Below are 26,547 nucleotides of genomic sequence, written 5' to 3'. Positions count from 1 at the left end.
TTTTTATCTCTGCCTACCTTAAATATAATTTTGAGTCACATATGCTGTCACCTATATCCAATGGCTGGTGAGGTACAGCAGTGAAGCATAAGGGAAAGGCCGGCGGGAAGAGGGAGGAGGTTGGGGGACAGGAAGGTTCTGTGAATTTTGATGAAGGGGAGGTGGGAATTGGTCCATCTGTTAAAACTTGGTCTTTCATTAAGTGTTCAAAGTCTTGGTATTGGTCAGTGGGGTTGATCTACACACTCACAGTCAGGATCTGTGTAGTGATGTTCTCGAATCCTCACCTTCTGCCAGTCTGAGTACTCAAATTTTATCAAAAGGGGGAAGTAAGTCTTCTTGGAAGGCCATGAGTTTAGCCATTGAAACAATATCCCACAGTTTCTGTATCCAGTCTGAATGGACAAACATGATGTCCTTGCCACACCTGGATGTGATGACTTGGTTGGCTGATCAGAGAGTCATTGTTGCTGCCTTTCCTCTGTCAGAGTAGAGTGTGTAGGTCAGCGGGTATGGGAGCGCCAGAGGACATAGCTAGGGAAGTGGGGGATATCTGTAGCGAAAATGGAATTAATGTCTTTTAACACCTCCTTTCAATATCTTTTTGCTTAAGACAGGGGCGGCTCCTCCATGTGGGCGGACGAGCATCGCCCCACTGCTTTCTCTCAGTGCGAGAAGCAGAAACATAAAATGGTATTATAAATACCATTTTACCTCTGCGAGAAAGCAGAAGGGTTTGGTTGGGGACAGGCGGTTTGGCGGGTCTGCTTGAGGGCAGAGGAGGAGAGGCTTACCCAATGCTGCGGGCCCTGACTGTTTAGTCAGTCCTCTAGGGTCTACCACACCAGTCATGAGCACTCTCCCGGTCTCCATGTAGGCTGCATGCAGCCTACATGGAGAAAATGGCCTTCCCATAGATGCCTGTGTGGTCGGCGTCCCAACCAATCACAACACTGCCATTACAGCATAGTGATTAGCTTGGGGGAGGGAGGCTGCCTGCTTCCTGTTCCTGCGGAGGCAGGAAAGCAGGAGCAGACAGAGCAGTGAAGACACGGGACCCAGGAAAGGTATGTTTTATTTTTTTGTAATTATTATTTAAACCCCCCCCTTCCCCGCAGACCCCCTTCCCTCGCAACTACTCGCCCATCCCCCCAACCGCACGCGAGACCATACCCACCCCCCACCCGTGATCCATGCCGGCCTCGACTGGTTTAAGGTATCACTAAAGTAGGTGTGTGTGAGTGAGCCTGCTTGGCCAGAGTTTCACCAGCAAGTGTTCTTGCTGCTAGTTTACCATTTTGCTAGGTTAGCTGGAGTGTAGGACCAGTAAAAGGTGATTTAAAGCAGGGATTCTTTCCCTGGCGCACTGAAGAAGGAGGTTCTTCACCTGTGGGTGAATTGCTGGCTGAGTGGCCCAATGTTTGATGGCTGTGTACCGCCAGCGTTCACTGGTGGAAATGCTGCAATGAATTTGGATTTGCGGAAAGTCTTGAGTACCTGAATGATCAAGAGTCATCAATTCATTTGCAGTTAGATGTTTGCCAAAGCATGGACCTCTGAGCCCAAATGAGCAGCTGGAAATGTGGGGTTACCTATATTAGCAGTGAAAAGGGAGATACGTGTGAATAGGCCCTGTGCAATCATGGTTCTATCTCAGACTTCCATCCTTGCCTGTGAGGCCGGATGAAAGTATACCCCTGATGGACGATGTTTTTAGGGGGCCCGGAGATTTTCCAGGCATGCATCCCTGCTTGTCAATTAAATATTAATGCTTTTCCGAGAGTGGCCTGTTCCATTCCACCATGTACCTGAATTGGACAGCTAGGTTGTAGTGAGTAAGTTGGTGAATCCCTAGGCCTCCTCTTGAAATGGACAGGTAGGCCCACTTTCTGGCCATGAGGGGTTTCTTGCCATCCCAGATGTATGTTTCTATAATTTGCTATAGTTTGCGCATAAGCTGTGAGAGTGGTTGTAGTGGGATGGTCTGCATGGTGTACAATATCTTGGGTAGGAGTGTAATTTTCACCGCTGACAACTTTCCTACCCATGAGAGGCCTCCAGCTTTCCGGCATTGCATATCGCTTTGTGCTGTGATGATGAAGTCAGCGTAATTACATTCTGCCTTCTCACGACGGGAGGGGAGTAATGAAAATCCTTGGTATGTAACCCCTGTACTCTCCCATGGTGAGTGAAACAGACATGCTAGTTGAAACTTGTTGTTCTGTGGTATGGTTAATTTAAAGGCATGTTTATTTAAGTGTTATTTTGAACCCTGAGACCTCTCTAAATGCGTCCAGCTCACTCAGGAGGACTGGGAGTGAGTTGTGTGGCTAGATCAGGGATACTATGACATCATCAGTGTAAAGTGCTAGTTTGTGATCTTGCTTGCCAAAGGTGATGCCTTTAATAAGTGTGCTTGCCCACATCTGCTCAGCCAGTGGTTCCATGTGTAGCGCAAAAAGGAGAGGGGACAGGGGATATCCTTGGCCAGTGCCTCCAGTTATCATGAAGGGTCGAGAGGTTAAGCCGTTAACCCGCACTGGGGCAGTTGGGTCATCTTAGCTGCTCCAGACTCATTTCAGGATGCCCTTCCCCAGACCTACACTATCCAAAACATGTTGGAGGAATGGCCAGTGTTCTCGGTTGAATGCCTTCTCTGCATTACTAGACATGAGCAACGCCTGGATGTGTGAGCAAACAGTTTTGTTTAAGAGGTTGTGGAGGAGCTTAATGATATCGCTGCTTCCCTTCTCCAGGATGATCCCAGCTTGGTCGGGGTCTACAGGCCCTGCATTTATTGATTTAGGTGATCAGCTATAATTCCTGTAAACAGCTCGGCATTGACATTCCATAAGGATATTGGATGGTATGATACACATAGTATATGGTCTTTCCCAGGTTTGGGTATCACTGTGATCCTCAGCCTAATTATGGCACACAACGCAGACAATGTCTAATGTTATCAATCCTAATAGGAAAACTTAGAAAAAAAACACATATATGCCAAAAGAAGGCGAGTAGAAATGAGGAACAAATTTGTGATGCACACAGATTTGCCTATTCCTGGAATGCCACAAAGAATTTGGGAAGATGGTTCACATACATTATTTGTATTAAAAAACATGTGTAATGCAAATACATGAGTAAATAGGAAGTGGCTTGAGTCATGAAATCAAATAATATGATATATCTGTGCTACATGATATGTTGGAGAGAGGGATTTCGGGAACGTGAAGCTGAATAAAGCTTGGCATACATGTTAAAAGCGTCACTGGAACATTTTTCCTTCCTAGGATTACCTTTCAGAAGTTCCCATCACAAGAGAACAGATGAATCACTATCGACATTTAGCAGAAACTGCTCGCAGCGAGCTTGCTGCACTGCATGTGAAGTATGAGTCTTCACAATCTGAGGTAAGAACTGATCAAAATAAGTCCACAGTTGTATTGCTGTATTTAACCATACAACAACGAGTAGCGAGATGCACACCAATTTTGTGTCCTTGAAAATTAATCTGAAACTTAACAATTTTTTCATTGTAGGCGTGCATGCCAGGTAAGCGCTCCGTCCAACTGCGCCGCAATATGAACAAAACCTCTGGACCCTATTACAGCTCCAATACCGGCAGCACAGCCAATTAATTCCATGAGTCCAATCAATTAAATCTTAATGTCCTTATTCTTCTTGTACTCTTCCATTTAATCCTTTACTTTTTACTGCCATTTTTTTCATTTTCTTCAATTCATTTTACTCATTTTAATCCAATAGGAGATCGTTCATTCAAACACAGGAGGCCCGATGGTATCCAAATGTCACGTATTTTATTAAATTACCCAATGCATTTCGGGACGAATCCCTTCTTCAGGGGTATCTAAAATACAAGAATTAATAAATGTGTTTACATCATTATTGAACATCAACCTCACCCTCAGTGATACACTTCTTATGTTTTTAGTAATCCCTCTGTCGATAATGCATGCTCAGTTAATCACCCAACTTGCTCAAACCGCACCAGTTGTTTTCAAACAAGCGAAAAATCATATATAAACCTGCCCTCTTAACACCTTCCATATCCTACTGACCTTCGCCTGTCCTCTCGCTAAACCACCTCCGTTCAACTAGCCCATTACCCCTGTTTAGACAGAAATTACTTAAAGTGCCTCGCATAATACTGCCTTGCTACGCTTACCGTGACACACATAGTAAATCCTTCAAAGTGAGAAAGCTGCATGACTTCGCTCGCTGCCAGCTTCAATTGACACAAACGTGTTCCATATCGTTAACCTTCTGAAAGTGCACAACCGCATGTCTCTCTCCTTGAAGTGAAAAAATCCCCTACTTCTCGACTAGTTCTTATACTGTTCACAGCTCTGCAATTAACTCCAGGTGCTCAAACCAGTTGCAACTCACGCGAAAGCTCTAAATCACTGAACGGCACACCTCCGATTTTTTAGTCACTCCCTCCTCCATTAAAAACTGCATCGCCCAGAATCCCCTGCGATGCATCCCCTCCATACCTCTACCTCTCGTCCTCAACTCCGCCGCTCATACCCCATATCCTCAGTTCAAGCCACAAATTGAAAACCAACACATCACATCAACAATAAAATGCAATCACTGAAAAACAATAATCTTCAAATAGATTTAGGAAAGTTTTTTTTAACAAAAGAATGAAATTCATCATGACGGTCTTCAATGCTTAACTGCAGTTCACTTAACGTGACAAAAAACACTCCTGTGTATATCATCTCTGTTTCAGGCCATTTTCTTAAGTCGAAGAGTCATTCACTTCTTTTTGTTTATCCATGGGTGCAAACTCGCAGTTAGGACGGTAATTAATACAATACAACAACGATTAGCGAGATGCACACCAATTTTGTGTCCTTGAAAATTAATCTGAAACGTAGCAATTTTTTCATTGTAGGCGTGCATGCCAGGTATGCGCTCCGTCCAACTGCGCCGCAATATGAACAAAACCTCTGGACCCTATTACAGCCCAAATACCGGCAGCACAGCCAATTAATTCCATGAGTCCAATCAATTAAATCTTAATGTCCTTATTCTTCTTGTACTCTTCCATTTAATCCTTTACTTTTTACTGCCATTTTTGTTCATTTTCTTCAATTCATTTTACTCATTTTAATCCAATAGGAGATCGTTCATTCAAACACAGGAGGCCAGATGGTATCCAAATGTCACGTATTTTATTAAATTACCCAATACATTTCGGGACGAATCCCTTCTTCAGGAGTATCTAAAATACAAGAATTAATAAATGTGTTTACATCATTATTGAACATCAACCTCACCCTCAGCGATACACTTCTTATGTTTTTAGTAATCCCTCTGTCGATAATGCATGCTCAGTTAATCACCCAACTTGCTCAAACCACACCAGTTGTTTTCAAACAAGCGAAAAATCATATATAAACCTGCCCTCTTAACACCTCCCATATCCTACTGACCTTTGCCTGTCCTCTCGCTAAACCACATCCGTTCAACTAGCCCATTACCCCTGTTTAGACAGAAATTACTTAAAATGCCTCGCATAATACTGCCTTGCTACGCTTACCGTGACACACATAGTAAATCCTTCAAAGTGAGAAAGCTGCATGACTTCGCTCGCTGCCAGCTTCAATTGACACAAACGTGTTCCATATCGTTAACCTTCTGAAAGTGCAAAACCGCATGTCTCTCTCCTTGAAGTGAAAAAATCACCTACTTCTCGACTAGTTCTTATACTGTTCACAGCTCTGCAATGAACTCCAGGTGCTCAAACCAGTTGCAACTCACGCGAAAGCCTTAAATCACTGAACGGCACACCTCCGATTTTTTAGTCACTCCCTCCTCCATTAAAAACTGCATCGCCCAGAATCCCCTGCGATACACTCCAGTTGCAACTAGTTTGAGAACCTGGAGTTAATTGCAGAGCTGTGAACAGTATAAGAACTAGTCGAGAAGTAGGGGATTTTTTCACTTCAAGGAGAGAGACATGCGGTTTTGCACTTTCAGAAGGTTAACGATATGGAACACGTTTGTGTCAATTGAAGCTGGCAGCGAGCGAAGTCATGCAGCTTTCTCACTTTGAAGGATTTACTATGTGTGTCACGGTAAGCGTAGCAAGGCAGTATTATGCGAGGCATTTTAAGTAATTTCTGTCTAAACAGGGGTAATGGGCTAGTTGAACGGAGGTGGTTTAGCGAGAGGACAGGCGAAGGTCAGTAGAATATGGGAGGTGTTAAGAGGGCAGGTTTATATATGATTTTTCGCTTGTTTGAAAACAACTGGTGCGGTTTGAGCAAGTTGGGTGATTAACTGAGCATGCATTATCGACAGAGGGATTACTAAAAACATAAGAAGTGTATCACTGAGGGTGAGGTTGATGGTCAATAATGATGTAAACACATTTATTAATTCTTGTATTTTAGATACCCCTGAAGAAGGGATTCGTCCCGAAATGCATTGGGTAATTTAATAAAATACAGGACATTTGGATACCATCTGGCCTCCTGTGTTTGAATGAACGATCTCCTATTGGATTAAAATAAGTAAAATGAATTGAAGAAAATGAAAAAAAATGGCAGTAAAAAGTAAAGGATTAAATGGAAGAGTAGAAGAAGAATAAGGACATTAAGATTTAATTGATTGGACTCATGGAATTAATTGGCTGTGCTGCCGGTATTGGAGCTGTAATAGGGTCCCGAGGTTTTGTATTTAACCATACTCTCACCCTCATGACCGCAGCAGTTGCAAAAAGTCATTTAGGGACAAATTTACAAGTCCCTTGCGCCGCTGATGTGTCACTTTGCGTGACGCACCGTCGATGCAACCTGCTGAGTGATATTTACAAGCACACGTAAAGCCACCCTGCGTAACTGTACTTGTGCTTGTAATTATCACCCCTTTTCACATGACACTTTGTGTGTTAGGGGTGTGACTTGGGTGTTACTGTGGGTGTTCCCACACAACAATTACAGCACAATATAACCTTAGGTCTAAGTACGCACAAAAACAAGCTGAAAGTTGTCTGGTTTTATGGCTCATCAAATCTCCTCGGGGGAGAGATCTCTTTCAGGACGAATACCCTCACCCACCTAAGGTGGCATGCTTCATCATATGGGTTTCTCCTCCCAGTGGGAACACCTAGGCCCCCCGAGGGCTACAACTTTCTCAATATGAGGCAGGAGCTCTGGGATGTTTTAAGGAGAGCGCAACACTAATAAGGATGCTAAAATCCCATCTGTATGAGGTCTGGTCGGGTGAGGATGCAGCGCAATAGAGTATAGACGTGAGTATAGATAGTGAGTTAAAACTACTTAGTTTGAACAAAACCAAACCTTTATTTACTTGCGTTCACTGGTAGGATTCAAACGCAGTGCAACAAGCAGTATGAATTATAAACTGCTAGGTTGAGAAAACGGTCGACATGTTTCAGCCAAGGTGATCCGTGTAAGTATCTAGGCTTTCTTCAGGACCACTAGAAAATTAATGCTGCTGCTAATAAAGTGAATGAAAAATATATACAGAACCAGTAATCCTATGTTTTGTTTGTTAGGGTACTACGGGAACTATCTGCAAATGTGAGACAAAAAGGGTTGGGGAAAACAAATGGGACAAGTCAATCAAACATGAATATCAGTGCGTGTCCATTAACAAGAATTAAATATATATCCTTCCAAAAGCGTATTGTTACTCATACATGTTAATTTTAAGAAAGATTTTTTTTGTTTCATATTAATATCACTTACCCAAGGGTATAGGATAGATAGCCACACCTCAACCTGGCAACAGCTCAGGGAAGAGGGCCCGCTCTGTAAGAATAAAAATAAGATCATGTGTCACACATCGTGGCAACTTAATGTGGACATTGATCTGTACGTGCACAATTCGAGCAGACAGAAATTCTACAACAACAAAACCGCTATGAAAAACACATCCATATCTGGAAGCGCTACATCGACGATGTGTTTGTGATATGGAGGGGTACTCTCGATATCATTGTGTCTTTTCATCACTTGCTCAACACGAGAAATGACTTCCTTAAATTTCCTGTTGAATTTTCCAACACCAGCTTGCCCTTTCTTGATATAAGGGTCTTTCCAGAAGGAGATAGCTTAGGTACTGAGCTATACAAAAACTCAATGGCTTGCAACTCATTGCTGTCATACCAGAGCTATCATCCCAACTCTCTCCGTGAGAATTTGCCCTTTGGACAATTTCTCCGGATTAGGAGAAATTGCTCTTCTACAGAGAAATATAAAGAGCATGCAAGTAATCTGACAACCCATTTGAAAGAAAGGAATTATCCACTGAGCATCATTCGCAAATCTTGGAAGAGAGCTGCCAACAATAACAGAGAGGCCCTGATTGAAGTGACACCACCCAAAGAAGATAAACCCAGATTGACCTGTGTAAACACTTTCTGCAACTACTCAAATCAGATCAAAAAAAGTATCCTCAAGCATTGGAAGATCTTGATCATTGGAAGTGAACCATTGCCCCGTCCATTGTTCGCTTTCAAGAGGAGAGCGAACATAAAAGTTCAGCTGGTACACACGCGACCTCAGATGAAGAGAACCTCCAGTCAGGATTCCCTGTGGGGCCTACCACCTATCAAAGGTCATTTTCCATGTGGTTTCTGTGCTGTGTGCCCACAAATCAAATGCACAACTGAGATAGATATAGGCACAAGGAATCCTTAGACACTATCTAGACATACTAACTGCAATAGCGACAAACTAATCTACATGGTCACCTGCCCATGTGGCCTTCGCTACGTGGGGATAACCACGCGTAAGATTAAGACACAGATACACAAAAATGACAAATTACTTCCTAGATCTAAACCACAGCGAAGAAGATCTACGCTGGACAGTCCTAGGGCAACCTTGGATCCCAACACATGTCACAGATGTATACAAATTCCTGTTCAGACGGGAAAAAATGCTGCATATACAGGCTGAAACGTGACACCACTGGACTCAATGATGAGATTCCTTGGCTTACTTTGTAAGATTCACGCACACTGGCTGTACAAGACACCTATATCGTGGCGATCATATCTGGGCATACCTACAACTAGCCTTAAAACATACACTACCATAACATCAGATCAATTTGTGATTCATAATGGGATTGTATATATAGAATGTCACACTAGGTCAGTAGGTCATTCTTAATGAACTCCTTTACATAGATCACATATAATATTGTGAATTAATCTATGAAGAACATTGTCTATGAACATGCTTTCACGTTCCTCACCGACGATGCCTCCCATTCCCATCAAAAAGTTTTGAAAACATCATGAACATTCAATTATCACAGTTCATCGATCACACCCTTTTGGATGACACCCAATTCGGTTTTAGGAAGGGCCGCGGTACCGAGACGGCTCTCATTAAGGCATCTGACAAAATCAGGATGATCCTAGACCAAGGCGGCGCTGCAGTCCTGGTACTACTGGGTCTGTCAGCTGCCTTTGACACGGTCGATCACGGCATCTTGATCGACCGTGTCTCCTCCATCGGCATTCATCACAGGGCCAGAGCCCTTCTAACCTCCTTCCTCTCCAACCGCACCCAGTCAGTTAAACTCAGCGACTTGTACTCCCCTGTATTCACCCTTCCCTGTGGTGTGCCCCAAGGATCCTCCCTAAGTCCCACCTTATTTAGCATCTATGTATCGGACTTGGCCAGAGTCATCAAAGCACATGGGATGAGATTAACTTCATACGCTGATGACACCCAACTGGTGCTGGCAGTACACAACGATGGAGGAGCAGTTGCTGCCAGCTTCAAAGAGGGAATGCTAGCCATCATGTCCTAGATGGCAAACAGTTGCCTAAAGTTGAACTCCGATAAAACGGAAGTGGCCAACCAATTTTGAATCTCCTCCTGGACAGGTCACAAAGGTCAGGAATCTGGGTGTAATGTTTGATGACAAGTTGTCGTTCATCCACCACGCGAATGCGGTCGTCTCTTCATCTTTCTACACCCTTAAAATGATAAGGAAACTTCTACCATTCCTCCCCCCCAGCACCGGTAAGACTCTCATATGCGCACTGGTGATGTCAAAGGTTGACTACTGCAACGGACTCCTCCTAAACACCCAGGAGAAAGTCCTGAACAAACTGCAGCTAGTTCAGAACTCAGCTGCCAGAATTCTCTCCGGCACCCCCAAGTTCAAATCGATCTCTCAAGTCATACGTCAGCTTCACTGGCTTCCTATCAGAAGTTGAACTAAATTCAAGGCACTGTGCATCGCAAATAAAGCGATTAACAACACGGGACCGGAGTTCCTAAAAAAAGTACTTTGCCTATACAACCCAAACAGACCCTTGCGCTCCTCCTCAGCCCACCTATTGACTATTCCTCGCACAAAGAAATCATCCTGGGGAGATAGACGATTCACAGTTGCCACGGCCAGACTGTGGAATACCCTCCCCCTCCATATCAAAACCAGTCCCACCCTCTTGACATTTAGGAAACAAGTAAATACCTGGCTCTTCAACCAGTAGTCATCTAATTTAGCTGCTCTCCTTTTACTCCACAGCGCCGAGACACCTCAGGGTATTTGCGCGCTTTATAAATTGCATAAATAAATAAATCAATAAATAAATAAATAAATTACCTGGCAGCACTACTAGGTTGCGTTCAGACTATATAGCGATTCACTCTTAGACCAAACACCAATTCCAGGCAAAGCTCCAGAGTCTGGTTTAACACACACACTATGTAAAATATGAATGTTTTTTATTTTTGCGTGCTCAATGGTCAGCTTAATCCTACATTAGCGCAAAATTTGGGTGCTTAATAAAGTTATATTTTTTGACATAAGTAGTTGCTCAGAACAAGTGGACTGCTAGTGCACATGCGCAATATGCATCCTCTATATTCCAGCGCACATGCGCGTTGTGCCTGTGCACTAATCAGACAGGCACCCACGACAGCCACCTAGAGGTCCTCGCACAAAGCGCGAAGGACCTACAATGCCGAATCAATACTATTTAAGAGCCCCGTGCGTCGCCGTCAGTTACCTCCGGCCGCAGCTCCTGTACCGCGACGGGGTACAGACGGAGAGGTAAGTGGTTTGCTGGAAGGGATCCAATTTGTCACGGCCCTTATTGTTTAAAGGACCTAATGTGTGGTTGTAACGCTAGACTCAGGTTATCTGTTTAGCTTCTAACCTGTTCGTTTTTAAACTAGCCTTGAGACACATGCTAGCGGTTAGCCCTATTGGCTGATGCTAGTGTACCATCCCGCCTACATCTGACATTTAACAGCGAGTCACACCTGTGTGTGAGTCGGCCTGCGTGGCTTGACATTGGCCTTAAGACTAATTCTAGCAGACAATTTGTGAATTTTCACTCTAGTGCACATCTCTGTGACTAGGTCGTCTGTAAGCGCTTCTTACCTCAACAACCTTTAGTAAGGTCCACTTTTAAATTTGTACATATTCTGGCAAGAACTGTTTTGAACACTAAGACAACAGGGATTCAAACCACCCAGTTGGTAAACTGAAAAATGCCTTTTTTAAAGTTTCCCATACACTTAACCAAGCCCACTCATGTTGGACTCACCAACACATAGGTTCACAGATCAATGTCCACATTGAGTTGCCACAATGTGTGACGCATGGTCTTATTTTTATTCTTACAGAGCGGGGGGCCCTTTCCTGAGCTGTTGCCAGGTTGAGGTGTGGCTATCTATCCTATACCCTTGGGTAAGTGATATTAATATGAAACAAAGAAAATCTTTCTTAAAATTAACATGTATGAGTAACCATACGCTTTTGGAAGGATATATAATTAATCCTTGTTAATGGACACACACTGATATTCATGTTTGATTGACTTGTCACATTTGTTTTCCCCAACCCTTTTTGTCTCACATTTGCAGATAGCTCCAGTAATACCCAACAAACAAAACATAGGAATACTGGTTCTATATATATTTTTCTTTCACTTTATTAGCAGCAGCATTATTTTGCAAGTGGTTCTGAAGAAAGCCTAGATACTTGCACAGATCACCTTGGCTGAAACATGTCAACCGTTTTCTCAACCTAGTAGTTTATAATTCATACTGCTTGTTGCACTGCTTTTTAATCCTACCAGTGTGAGCAAGTGCATAATGGTTTTGTTTTGTTCACACTAGGTAGTTTTACCTCACTATACTCACGTCTCTACTCTATTGCGCTGCATCCTCACCCGACCAGACCTCATACAGATAACATTTTAGCATCCTTATTAGTGTTACGCTCCCCTTAAAACATCCCAGAGCTCCTGCCACACATTGAGGAAGTTGTAGCCCTCAGTGGGACTAGGTGTTCCCATTGGGAGGAGAAACCTATATGATGAAGCATGCCACCATAGGTGGGTGAGGGTATTCGTCCTGAAAGGGATCTCTCCCCCGAGGAGATTTGATGAGACATAAAACCTGACAACTTTCAGCTTCTTTTTGTGCGTACTTTGATTCAGGGTTATTTGTGCTGTAATTGTATTTGAAAAGGGGATATTTTTTTCCTTGCTGGTCTTTAAACTTCCTTCCTTGGACCCTCTCCTCCTGTTCTTTGTTGTACCGTTCCCACACAACACCCATGTCCACTGATGCATTTCCAGATTTACGAAGAATCGTAAATCTGGAAATTTGTCAGAATGCTACGCCCCCTAAGGGTAGCGCAGCGAGGTGCAACGAGGAGAAATGTTTTCATTTCTCCTCCTTTTTTTCACCTTTCAATGCGTGCTGCATTCTACAGCACACATTGGAAGAGGAAATCACCTCAAATGATTGTTTTTGTGCAGGAAGGTACCCCTTCCTGCACAACAACAATCTCGACATAGTCATCCTTGCACAATGGTGAAAGGGTGCCTGCAAGGCGCATGGCAGCAGTTTATGCGCCAGTGCAGGGGGAAGCACAGAGATGCTACATATTGTTGTAAATATGTCCCATCACTGTGCTTTGAAACTAACGCAGCGCGGCACCGCAAAATGACTTGAGGCACCGCGCCGCGTTAGTTTCCTGTAAATCTGCCTCTTAAGGTTTTTTGGGTATTTTTTAATGGCATTACATTTTTAATAACAATACATTAAGCTTTGAATTAACAGTAAACATCATTATTAACACAGTTCCTTATAAACAGGGGGTATGACAGGTATATTGCTAATGGTAAAGGATTAAAATAAAGAGAACTTAGAATTTGGACCTGGTTACAAAGATGAATTTGACATCATTCCTACACCTGAGAAAGCAGTATGTAATGTTGACTTGGGTTCTAGATCCATTTGTTAACTATACATTTAGATCAAGGTGTCTCCAGGACACAAGGTCACAGCTATTGATATGCAGTCACCCTAAAGTTGCCACCTCCTCCACCTGTAAATGCATCGGCTCTCCATCTGGTTAAGCATCATGTAAATTGCTGTTTTACCTTTATTTACAGGTGCTGGATCTCCGATCCAGGCTGTCATCTCGTGACATCTCGATTCAAGAATTAAAAAGTGAAGTGGAGAGCTATAAAGAAAACAATGCCAGGCAGGCCTCTGTCATCAGCTCCCTCAGAGGCAGGGTCCAGGAGACAGAAGAGGAATCGGGCATACTTGCAACATCCAAGAGCCGAGCAGAACTAACAGTGCATGCTGTACTCCAGGAGAACCAGGAACTAAAGGAGAAAATCCAGGAGTTAGAGGAGAGATTGAAGTAAATTAGTTGAATTGTTTTTATTTTTCTATTTATTTACCTAAATGTCCACAGAACAGTAATGTGTTTTTAGAGATTCGCAAGCGCTTTGGAAAAAGAAAAAAACGTGAAGGGCGACAATTTTTTTCTTCAGGAGCCTTCTGCAATGATCCCAGCTGCTGAGGTTGCCAACTGCCAATGCTGTCTAGACTTGATTCCACCTCATGCCCCTTTTATCTACCATCCCACGCTTCTGTTTTCTTAATTTTATTCTTGCATGTTCATTTTATCCCTACTTTGACCCTTTGTTACTTTGTTATACTGTCTATGTCTTACTCCTTTTTTTTTATTTTCTGCATTTCTCTCTAGTGCTCAGTTCAAGGTCTGTTCAGGAAAAATGACATTTTTGTCCCCCAAAACAGAACCAGGGTCCACAACCTGCAGCCAAATAAGGCCCTAGCCCCATGGGTTCATCAAAGTGCTCCGTGTGGCTATGTATGCGGCTGCCTGAGATAATTGATTGGTGATGCCATTACTACTCGCAAAGATATTTGTATGCATCCCGGTCCGGACTGGAACAGTGGTACCTTTCCTACTGATCAATCACTGCACACACACACAGACTATTCAGTAATAGGAACAAGTCAAATTCAATTAAATTACCACATAGTATACACTAAGAATACATTTAGGTTATACAATAAACTTGTTACCGCCATTTAATGCAAATTTCAGTGTGCAGCTTAGACTGCCAGGTCTATCCATGTATGCTATATACAGTGTCTCTTGTCCTGAGGTTTTATTTACCATATCAGAGCATTCTGTTGTTGTCTTTGCTTTCTTTGCCCCAGTGGACTAATACAGATATTAACAACAATTAAAAAAAGAAAGGATAGGAATATGTACATGTACATGGACCAGTTAGGAAACTGTACATGTGACGTTAGTGCTGAAGAGATGCTGATACTGAATTACAGTGCTGCATATGTATGATTCCCCCCTTTCAAATGGTTCTCCTACAGTGGATAGTTTGCTGGAGGATAATCACTCGGTGGGGGGGGTGTCAAGCAAAATTCCACCCACTAAATACCATGGATGTCTGTAAAAGGAGTTAGTGCCCCCCTCATGCATGTCCAATTTCTCCCTTTCACCAAGATCCACAACAGAATACCAGAAGTTCTCTCTCCAGCTATGGTGGAATGGGAGGTTTACTCCAATCTTTCCACACCATCGAAGGAAAAAGCCTGCTAGAATGCAGGAAAATGTTTTTCTTTTAAATGAACTCGGTGAGAGAAGACCCATCCTAGCACTGGGCCACCCAAACCAATGATCGACAAGCAGTCTTTCCGCCCCTTAAGCCCTCTATAGACCAGGGATGGAATACATTTAAAAAAGGAACAGGAAGGGTGTCCATCCCGTCCTGGCATTGGGCTGCTCCACTACTCCTGTGGATCAAGACAGTATTCCGGCCCACCTGGGGGGGGAGGGGGAGTCACTGAGTGATGGTCTCCCCCAGTCTACCAACCCCAGGGAGCTAAATGCCCACTAAACATCAGAGAAAGGTTATTGGAAAAAAAGGTGTGGAGCAGGATGGCTCTCCATCTCTAGACCTGAAATGGTCTTTCTGTCTGCCTAAAGGGGGGTGAGGGGGTCAGAAAGATTTACTCGTCTCTGGGAATGTGTTGTGCATCCCAGTGCCAGGATGACAATCCAGCATGCTATTTTGTTTCTAACATTTTTTCCCAAGTCATATGGTAGACTTTCTGCTCCCCAGGGTGTCAAACAGGGGGTAACATCCTAGTCTGCCACTCTGGGAGGCAGGAATCACCCTAGACCACCTGGGAAAAAAATACATGTTTGGCCAGCCCTGCAGGCATGAGTCAGCCTCCAACTACCTGGTTTCTAGCCTTTCTGCACACCTCGTTGGTAAATTGGGGCATTAACCACCATTCTACCCTTCCCAATGGGTCCAGAAAGCCCACCAGACCACTAAAAACAGGCCCAAAAAGGATTTCTGCCACCAGGGAGACAGAATGGGATTTTACCCCCTCTCTGCAGGCCCATACCTCAATACTGTTCCCAAAAAATTCCCAATGTCCTTCCAGTTGCAAAGGGACATGGTTTCAGTTTTGAACTCTGGTTCAATCGATGGCAGGGAATATTACTAACCCTGGACATTTCTGAAAACTGGAGACCCATATGAAACCTCTGCAGTGTGCCTTGTGTAATATCATAAATGTGAGTCTCATTTTCCCCATATTTATATGAAATCTCAGGCACTTTCAGCCAATGGCAAAAGTCTCAGCATTCTGCATTTATGCACACATGGCTCCACATAAAAACAGTACCCATCATGTGTGGGAGGGCCTAACATCTTTGATATTGACTTCATATGGTACAAGTATTGATCGGCTGTAGTCTAGTACAATAGGCCCACCCACAAAAGCAGGATACTATTTTAATCAGTAGAAGTTTGGAAATGCAGGAAAGTAGTAATTTTGCTTTGCTGCAAATTCTGGAACTTTCTTTAACATAATTATGTGGAAATTGAGTTTTTATCAAAATGACAACATTTATATAGCATTCTGGCTATGAAAAAGTAGAGGGATGCACACTAGCCAAGCCATATTTGGTTCCCCGGTTGTCTGTTTTTCAGGAAATTATGGGGTTGATAGGATTTCCTGGTTGTGGTTCAAACCCAGATCCAATTTTGCAGCCACTCACCCAGGGGAACTGTGAGGAAACTGGATTATGCTAAGCATAGTTTTGAAATTTGTAAGGTATTCTGAGTAGGAACACATATTGGGATCTCTATATACCAAATACCACAGCTACCCACATTCTAGAATGATAGACATTATAAGAAAAATCTTAATTTTTCCTTTTTAGGTCGAGCATAGGCAGCGCACATGCGCTGTCTGCAAGACCTGGTGATAGCAGTATATGGAATGTAATCCCACCTGCTGTTTGCCGTTGGTTAACTCCTCCTTTGCTCTTCTTTCCTGGCTCCTTATTGGTTGGCTCTCCCGATACATCACTTGCATTGTATTGCAAGCAGCACCGACCAACTACAGTTTTGTTACGCAGTAAGGGTTTAGCTCTTTCATTTAGGGACTACTTCTTTTGTTTTGTGCTAGGGATATTCTATCATTGCGGCGCCTAGTGTGGCACCCGGTTTCATGTTTTTTTTAATCTATCACCATGGCGCCCGCTTCATGGGCCGCTGTTGGACTTGGCCCTTCTGGCCAGTTCACCCCTCAAACTTTTTGCATTATCCTAGCCTTTGTCCTGTGTTGTACTAGTGGTTTTAGGCCTCTAGGCGCTTTTACACTGTGTCCCAGTAGAAAGCGCGTGCGCTCTGTGTATGTTTTAGTGAGACTGACCTGCCCTCCCATAGGAATGCATGGGGGATCTGAGTGACCGTGTTAAGTCCTGATGTGAGAGGAGTGCAGGGTCGAGTTTGGTATGTGCAAACTCATGAGAGTGGATGCTGCGCAATGATGTGTGCGGCGTTACGGTGTCTCGTGTAGAAGTGCCACTTCTAAAAGCTGGCCTGTCTGTATAATAAATATGCAGTGACTGTCTGGCTTGTGATAGGCTGGTGTGTCTGGCTCCAGGAGTCAGGATGGGTCTGCCCCGGTGGTGAATGGAGAGATCTGCATGTTGATGGCAGGGAGGAGTACACCTGGGACCTGAATAGGGCTAGGCTTTCCCTCCACAATGCTAGCTCCACCCCCTGTGGTGCGTCTGATGTCCCTGGCCTGTCCTGTGAATAGGGAGAGGGGCTGAGCAAAACAAAGTGCTCAGGAACCAGTTGCATCTGGTCCACCCCTTCCCTGCACCTTTGGAGACAAAGGATTCTGTGTATAAAAGAGGGGCTGTGACCCCATGAAAATGTTCTCGTTCTGACTTGAATCTATCAGGGGCGTGTTGCTGCTGGGGCCCAGGGGAAGGCTTGCCTCACTGGGCCCTGCCCAGCCCGTGGATGCCTGATGGACTTCAAGAACTTTACTTCTATCGCCTGGTGAGCGCTCTATTTCTTCTTCTTGCTTGGATCCTGACAGGAGGGGGGCTTGCTGCTGGTGGGGCCCAGGAGGGACCGCCATGGGGGCTGCCTCCCTGCTGGAGGGCCCTGTGTGCTGGCCCCTGGGCCCTACATTGCCCCCTGGATGCTGCCAGAGCGTTGTCCAGCCTTTTTGCGCCCTGAGTGCACTGTGCTTTTCCCCAGGAGAGGGAGAGCCTGGGGGCTGAGCAGCGCGGCGCTGCAGCCCTGGCTGAGGGAAGCCCCATCGTAGGGATTCCCCCATTTTGATGAGCCTTGCTGGTGCCCACCCCGCTTATGTCCGCATTTTACTGAGTTTCGCGGGTGTCCAGCCCGCGCTCATGCCGCTTATTCTTGAGGTAGCGGCGGGTGCCCACCCCGCCTTATGGAAGTGGTTGCAACTCAGCGGGAGCCTACCCCGCTTTGTACTTTTGCCGAAGTGGGTGCCCACCCCGCTGTACATGGTTATGACGGAGGGAGCCTACCCCTCATTGCTGCTGAGATCGCCGCTGCCGCCCGCGGCCCGCCTGGTTGTGGGCGGGGCCGCCGGACGGAAGCGGAAGTGCCGGCGTACGTGTTGACGCGGGGCTCCCATGCTCGAGGGAGAGCCCCGCGGAGATGGCCGGATCGAGGAAAAGCCCCGGGTCCCTGGAGGGGGCCCGGGTGAAGAATCCCATGGACCCAGGCGAGATCCCACCCCGCGCTGGACCTCGAGGAGGAGTGGCGCCGCCGTCTGTTCCCACGGAGGGGGCGCGAGGCACATTGCCGGTGCCTGCCCCCGCCGCCTCCAGAAAGGGAGTCCCCTGCGCCGGAGCCCGGTGAGTAAGGGCTGGGCAGGGGACAGGGCTGCACATCACTCACGCTCCACCGAGGGAGCAGGTTTGGTGCTCGGTGCGAGGCACCGAGTCAGAGCGGCCCCGTGTGTGCAGTGGGCCGCTCCAACGAGGAGCGCCTGCATCTCTGAGCCTGCGTGGCTCCAAAATGGCAGTCCTTAGTGTTCTAGAGCCCAGAGGGGCTCCTACAATTGGTGCATAGTTGTTTACCGAGCCCCATGAGGCTCTAACGCGTGGCACAATGTTCGTTTCAGAGCCCGCTTGGCTCCAACGATAGGCACATATATTTTAGGTGGGCCCAGAGGGGCCCAGGCTTGTTCTGTATTGGCGCAGATGAATTTCAGGAGCCCCGTGTGGCTCCACAGTACTGGGGGACATGTCGTTTTTAGAGCCTAGGTGCCTCCAACGTTTTGGCATTATTTCAAGGGCCATTGAGAGCCCCTGCCTCATGTGACTTCCCAGCTGCGCAGCACTTAGTGACAGCTGCAGCGTTTAGGCCCTGTTATTGTCCCCAGCTGCCCAGCAAGTAGTGGGCAGCTGCTACGTTTAGGTTCTGGTGCAACCTGGACCCTAATGTGATTTAGGTGTTATTGTGATTTATATACTAATGCGTGGGTGTTAGGAAATGTACTGTGTGTAGCATGTTTTGCGCACCCTGTGTTTTACACCTCTAGATATGATTTCTGCATAGGAGGTTGTTTTACTTCTTTAGGTTGATGTTAGGGAGATAATACTTCCCTGTGCGATATACGCCCCTAGTGTAATTATACTTAGGAGGTAGGGTCTAATGCGTTAGACTTGTGAGAGATTGCATAACGTGTTTATGCTCCTGTGATGGATGCAGGATAGGTTTTATACCTGATTCTATTATGATCATGCTGAGGTCATTATTGCGCCAGTAGTTACTGTTTGTGCTCTACCGTTATAATTTGTGTTACAGTTGGTATATGTTCTACATTTACAATTGGTGATTTGTGCTAATTCTGACTGTGGTCCATGTGGCCCTGTCTGGTGTAAATAGTCCCCTGTAAAATTCTGCCCAGTGCCAGTTGGCACAGTGTAAATTATGTGATTATCATCTAATGTGTTTATTATAATAAAAAGGCTATTTTTTATATATAACCTTGTGTGGAGTTTCTTTTGTGGTGGGCCTAGGGTGTTGTTGCTGTGTGCTCGCGCAAACACTTTACACATTGCCTCCGGGATAAGACTGACTGCTCGTGCCAAGCTACCAAGGGGGTGAGCAGGGGTTGTCTTTGGCATGTAACTCTCCAGCCCTGACTTAAAGTGGTGGTTTCTGCCTGGCTTTGGCGCAAGCCCTAGCCAACCAGAAATCCCATTTCTAACAGCCACCATGCACATAACTTAAATATGCATGGGCGCCTGCTTTATATTTTAGCACGGCGCCCGCTTTCATCATTATTGTGGGCTGCTTTCTTCCCGTTCTCTATTGGATACACAGCGAGAACCGTTTCTCATGAAACCAGCAACCTCTCCCTGAGCTTTGTCCTTACCAGACTTTAGCTCAATACGTGTCCCTGCTGGGGCAGGGACAAGGGCACACTGGTTAGAACAGACCATTTCATGGTAAATGTGTGTAATTAGCCCCTTGCCTAAACTCTTTCAACATAAGAGAAAGCAGTGCCAAGCCACTGACTGCGTGTGTCTGCACTGGAGGGGCCGGGAGTAAAATACTAACAGCAGTAGGGGTGGGCGGAATTTGCAAAATCCACTTTCGCAAATTATCGCGAAAATGTTAAAAATTATCGCAAACACGTGGAAATATTGCGAAGATGCAGAAGTTTTTTTCCCGCATGTTCGCGAGATTTTCTGCATGGTTGCGGCTCGCCAACTTACCCATGTGGTTGCTCGCGGGCGCGGCCATCTTGTTTTCAGTTGTCTCGCGGTGCATGATCGCGAGAAGAAAGACGTGATCGCGCGACGCATGACGTCACTGCGGGTGCGAACTGTCGCGAGACAGCGCAAATGGCTAAAAATAATACAACATCTCATGGAGGACGCGACCGGATCAAGAAAACTTGTCGGCGAACACAGGGATTCAGGTAAGGCAATCGCGCGCGCGCGAGAATGTATTATTTTACAGCGCGAGCAAGAAACAGATTATCGCCAAGCTGCGGAATGCGGAAATTTTGACATTTTCGCGCTTTCCGCGGAACGCGAAAATGTCAAATTATCGCAATTTCCGCGAACGGAACGAAATTTTAGCCCAGGCCTAAACAGCAGCCAAGAAGGAAGCTGCGACAGTTGGCTTTACATAATTTATGAGCCCTGCTACTGGAAGGCATTACGGCGTGTGTATCCTTTTTTACTTTTTTTTTGTTTTACACATTTGTAGTTTGCGAGCTCGACCCGAAGGCCCTTTATATGAGCATTAGTTATAATACACAAGAGCACATTGATTTTTCCTAGGCATGGAGAGATTATGTGATTTGACCGGAAACATAGGATATTGAGCCAACGCTGAGACTCAGACCTGGTTTTCCAGCTTCAAAGTCAGCAGAGCTGTGTGTGTTAATACTTCTGCACAGCAAACTGAGTTCTGGTGCAACCTCACGCTCGTCACTTCTGTGGGCTTGGCAGGCGATTCAATTTTGTGCATAACAACTGCTTTACATGTTTGTATTACATGTTGACATTACATTTTACATCTTTACATAATTTAGGCACCAGCAGATAAAAGCTTCAGCACAAGAACCACATAATTCTCCAACTTCTAGAGTCATCAACTTCACCACAAAAACGCATCCTGTATCTCGAATTTCAATTTGTGTAATAAACAGATTATTGTTTTAGAACTATTTCATACTCTTCTGTCAATAGATTTGGTTTAATAAATTTAGTACTTCAAAAGACTGTCACATCAAATTTCCCCCTTTTTACCTCTCAGAATTGGACAGGATTATCCTAAAATGATGTCCGCCACCACAATTCTTTGTGGGATTGTGGCAATGGGGCAGGGTCTAGTTCGCCACCACCTAAAGTCTAAGTAATGTGGTGCAATCTGTGATGATTTTCACGCCTGAATGTGAGAGAAGGCAATGTGTATTGCCTTATATATAATATCCCCAGTAGCCAACATTCTCATAATGCTTCTACCTGCATTTCAGTAGTTCAAGAACCGTGCTACCTTCCCCAACTGATAACAAAGATTGGTACTGTGTGTCCGACTGTCATTGCAGGCAGGACATGCTCTCTCCTAAGGCTTTTTTTTATTGGTATAGCATGGATTTGCAATGCAATAGGTCTCACTTTTGAGATAGTTTATGCTATTGGCATTGTAAATAACAATGCCTTTTAATTATCTGTTTTAAAAACAACACATACATAAAAAGCATTGTCATTTACAATGTAAATAGCTCAAACTCTCGTAAATGTGAGACCTATTGCATTGAAATGCTTGTTGTACTTTGGGGCTTTCGTATCACTTGATAGACCCACACACTCAAATGGGGTACCATTTTGTATCAGTAGAAGTGTGTAAACACTGGGTGGTAGGCCTTGGTCTAGCCCCACAAGCTCTGGAACATTCCCTCACAGAAATGTGAAAACATTTTGTGCTTTTAGCCAAAGATTAACGTTTGAGGTCATTCTAGTTAAGAAAAAGTAATGGAATGCATTCAAGCCACAGCACTCTGGAGTCCACTTGGTGTCTATTTTTCAGAAATGTCTGAGGTTGGTAAGATTCCCTTAGTAAGGTCTGACCCCAGCCACTTATACCACAGCTACCCACACCCCAAGAATCAGTGTCATTCAAATGAAAACTCTTGATGTTGTAATTGTGTTTTTTGGGCTTTTAATGTCCAATGCAATAGGCCCTATAACGTACAAGGGGCACCATTGTTATTGGGAAGAGGATGGGAATTCAGAATAGTAGAGAATTTGGTATAATCCCATGGATATCTGTACGTTAGTGGATCCCAGCTGAAAACTAGTCTGCAATTAAAACAGATTTTGTAAAATTGACTCAAAATCACCAGATATTATAGGTCACCCAAACTTACAGTGGTACAACTAATAACTATTCTTAATTTCAGATTCTTGGGCAAATGTTAAAAAGTTGCTTTCCTTAATATAATTTTTTATTCACTCATCACATTGTACATTATGAAATGATGCATGATTGAAGCACAGTGATAAATCATTATTGTTACAGCTTGTTTAAAGGGCCTTTACAAAACGTCAAGACACATTTCTTTTGTAAAATCAGCAAACACTATATAACTCTGTGGCTGTGAGAGTCTGACAGATGTGGAAATCAACCCTTGATGAATCCAGCACTCTGTTTGCATTGCAGAAATGTACAGCTTTTTGGGTTTTAACCCATGGGTTTCAGACCTGTTTGTCCCACAAACTGAAAGTTGGTAGAAATTGAAAAAGTAAGAAATATTGACCTCCACTTTGAAAATTTACAAAAACTGTGGTGAAAAAACTATTTTTTTTATAGATCTCCCTGTTTCTAAAAGCCGAGAAGAGGACCTTCATAGCACAGCAAACCTTTTGTAGATGGCATTTTTAGAAAATAACACTTTCTTGCACAGCACTTTTTCCCATTTTTTGAAAGAAAAACACAAATTTGGTCATATTGTGCCTATTTTCTCAGTTTTTTCTAGAGGAAAGCATCACCATTTACCATCCCTAACATGTGGGGTAAAAGAATGCAAGTTTGACTTGGATTTCTCTTAGGGGAAACAAGTTATGAATGCATAAATTACCCTTAATACGAAAAAAGTCTCAGCCATACGTTGAAAAATCCTCAGAACTTTAGGATTTATTTGCTTATAGCCACTTAACAATGACTTTTTCATTTGATACATCTTTAACTGTAAAACATGCTTTCCGTTCGAAGTCTTTCAGCCTGCGATTTCCTAATGACACATGTTTTTGCTTAATACTTTGACCAGTACTAGTACAATTGGCCCAATTCCCAAATGGCAATTTGATTGTAAACCTGATTTTATGACCAAAGGTATCCCCCAAGGTAATTCTCACTCATGTTAGCAAATTTCAAATGCCTACCTGAGCCCTTTTCACCCTAGAAATAGTTTGTGATTTTAATCCATCTAATTTTACTTTTATTTTATCTTTTTTTACAATCCTTTTACAATTCTTGCCAACATGTAGTTTCTGTAAGAGCATATCCTGTCTTTCACGGTTTCACCAGAGGGAGCGCGCAAGAAGCAGTTACCATTTCTCACCTGATGGATCTTTCTGGTTGGCTGAGAGGCAAAAGGGAATCAAACTTCAAATAGACAATTTAAATTTTGTGCAACTCATTTGGCCACACAATAATAACTAGGAAACAGGATCTAAAGTTAAGTGGGTTTATTACAAGTTAATAATCATTCCAGAAACTGCAAAACTCAGGAACATGTTATAAACGTAAAGAATTACGACATGCAAATTAAGGCGTGGAAGCAAATTCTGACTCAATAGCATAAAGCATAGAACAGCAGAAGAAAACAGATGTCAAGAATTAAGAGTCATTTAATCCAGGCACTGAGCTAGAATGAGAATTATTTAAAATGGAGGGTCTCAAAGGATTCGGGAATAAAGGAAGAAAGGTGGCAGCATCGTGAAGACTCCAGTACAAGTCTTCTGGAAAGGGAAATCCGTGTTTAGCCTAAAGCTACACATTTACAAAGGCAGATGGAAGCTGAGAGATCTGTACCTCACAAAGTCAAAAGGGATCTGCCGTGCACATCTAACCTTGTGCACACTAATTAAGACCAGAAAGTTCCAGGAGTATACATATTTCTTAACAAGTCACCAACGCACAATTTCTTCTCTTTCTCACAGTGTGCATCTGCAACATCCATTGATTTTCCTATCTCACAGAGCTTGAATGACCAAGTTAACCATGGGCTCCCTCTTTCCTGATACATGATGAAAAGAAGGTTTATTCTGCTCATTAAATTGCCCCGTTCTCATCAGGATTTCTCTTCTAAGACCTCACTATCTCTAATACCCAATACTCCTTTCTCTAGCTATGAAATCACAAAAACGCTCCTGCAAAGGAAAAGAACATGCAGAGCAAGGAAACATAAGTTTTTATGTCAAGAAATAAAGACATAATCAATCTAACTTTAGTTAAGCATTTTCAATGTGCACTTCAAATGCACGACAATAGATGCATGTATAGCTTCAAAACAACTGTAAAATTAATAATGTGTTCATGGTTTCATATGCAATATTCTTCAAATAAATGCAATAAGACTTGAAACGTAAGTATAAATATAAATGAGGACTAAATGTTTTCATGATTAGGCTAAACATTAATGGGCACACGTTCCTGAGTGTCTAGTTTTTGAAAGTGAATACAATTTAGGAGTACATTCGAAGTCAATCATTCAAAAAAAGTTAGGCACACAGGGTTCATGTAAAAACAAAGTTTCTGTTGTGTTTAAAGGTGGAGGTAAAATTACCCCGCTCCACTATTTTGTGATTTTAGTAAATTTTGATATTGTGTTTTGCTCTCTTATCATGACCATAATCGTGTTCTCTGATGTTTTTCTGGTTAGGAAATATTACACTCAGTGGGAGGAGAGCAAGCATCATGCTTCTAGGAGCAGCCGGAATTTTGAAGAGTTTCTAACACACCTTTCTGGCTGCCTGGAGACGGATATCAGGGGCAGAGAGCAACCCCAGGATCTTCTTATTTCAAAGGTGCAGGAACCACCTTTTTTCATTTGCTGTCCTCTCATTAAATGCAACAATGTTTTTTGCTATTCTATTTTGCCCATAAGATCCAATTTGTACTTCCAGCAGCAGTGAACAATTCGGGGCCACCATGAAAAGATATGCCTCTCTTACACACTGTGGGCCCGAGCCACAAAGCCATTTACTGCTATAAACCTGCCTTTGTACCTAGAAATGGCTCCATTTATGCCTGATCACAGTTCATAAAAGGATACCTTCAAGGAGTATATAGGTTTTACTATAACGTAATTCTCTCATCACAAGTGCATGCTGTTATGCAGTAGTAATAGGTGGGACGTGAGTGGAACAGGCCATGATTTGCCTTATAAGTTTGTGAACGGCTGCAACCTCCTGTCAAACTCATTCCCACCTTAAACAAGGTTGAAGTTTTACTACAGCACAAAATGTAGTTACTCCCCTTCAGGTTTGAAAGACAAATGGATCACTCCCACACTTGGGGTGCCAGGGAAGGGTTTGCTTCAAGGGTAGAAATGTTTTGCTATGCAGCAGCAGCTCCTCCGCTATGGTGGAGGAGCGTTGCCCCCAAATGCCAGCAGTTTATAAAATATAAAAATAAAACGATAATGAAACGGGTTTAAAAACTGCTTTTTTATCATTTTATTTTGCTTGTGCCGGGGTTTGGGGCAGGCCAGGGATATGATAGGTTGGAGGGGGAGTAAGGGGTGTTACCTACACTGTGCTTTTTGGCTGGTTGTCTCAGGCTGGACAAAAAACACATGTGCAGTGACCCCTCTCCAACCCCAGCAACATTGCTGGGGGCTGAGAGAGCAGGCCCAGACTCCCAGTCTGTCCTGGAGCACACATTATCAGTGCTCAGGCCAATCCTGAAGCTGCTCTCATGTGAGCTTGTTTCCGGTCTAGGGAAGGCCTGGCTTGGCAGTTCGGGCTGGACTGTTCCCATGAGGCACAGGGTCAGACTGATTTGCATATGGCCTTGTCTGAACTGGGGTGGCAGAGTGGGCTAAAGAACGGTGATGGATCAAACCCAGATCTGTTGACTGGGTGTGAGTGTTTGATTGGTTCTGATGCTCCGTCCATCACCACCTCCTTTTGTACCGCTTTGTTCGCCATAAGTTGGCAGGGTATGCTCAGACGTGAGTCCCTTGCTCACTTTGCCACTGGATTCAAGCAAGCCTGGCTGAAGACGGCTGAAATGCCAGAAACCGGTCCTAGGAAGCTTGTTTCCGGTCTAGGGAAGGCATGGCTTGGCAGTTCGGTCTGTTCTGTTCCCATGAGGCACAGGGTCAGACTGATTTG

General features: G+C 44.1%; 1 protein-coding gene across 1 annotated transcript in view; it reads left to right on the top strand.

Annotated features, from left to right (window-relative positions):
• The window catches only part of CCDC170 (coiled-coil domain containing 170), a 244,970-nt gene that overhangs the window by 49,733 nt on the left and 168,690 nt on the right, over window positions 1-26,547 (top strand). The window contains exons 4-6 of the mRNA XM_085611791.1: window positions 3,294-3,413; window positions 13,442-13,698; window positions 25,092-25,236. Coding sequence (XP_085467917.1) covers window positions 3,294-3,413; window positions 13,442-13,698; window positions 25,092-25,236 — 522 coding nt within the window. The remainder of the gene's footprint in view (window positions 1-3,293; window positions 3,414-13,441; window positions 13,699-25,091; window positions 25,237-26,547) is intronic.

Source organism: Triturus cristatus, chromosome 6 (genome assembly GCF_964204655.1).
Source record: "Triturus cristatus chromosome 6, aTriCri1.1, whole genome shotgun sequence".
Taxonomy (NCBI): Eukaryota; Metazoa; Chordata; class Amphibia; order Caudata; family Salamandridae; genus Triturus; species Triturus cristatus.
This window is presented reverse-complemented; position numbering and strand designations above follow the sequence as displayed.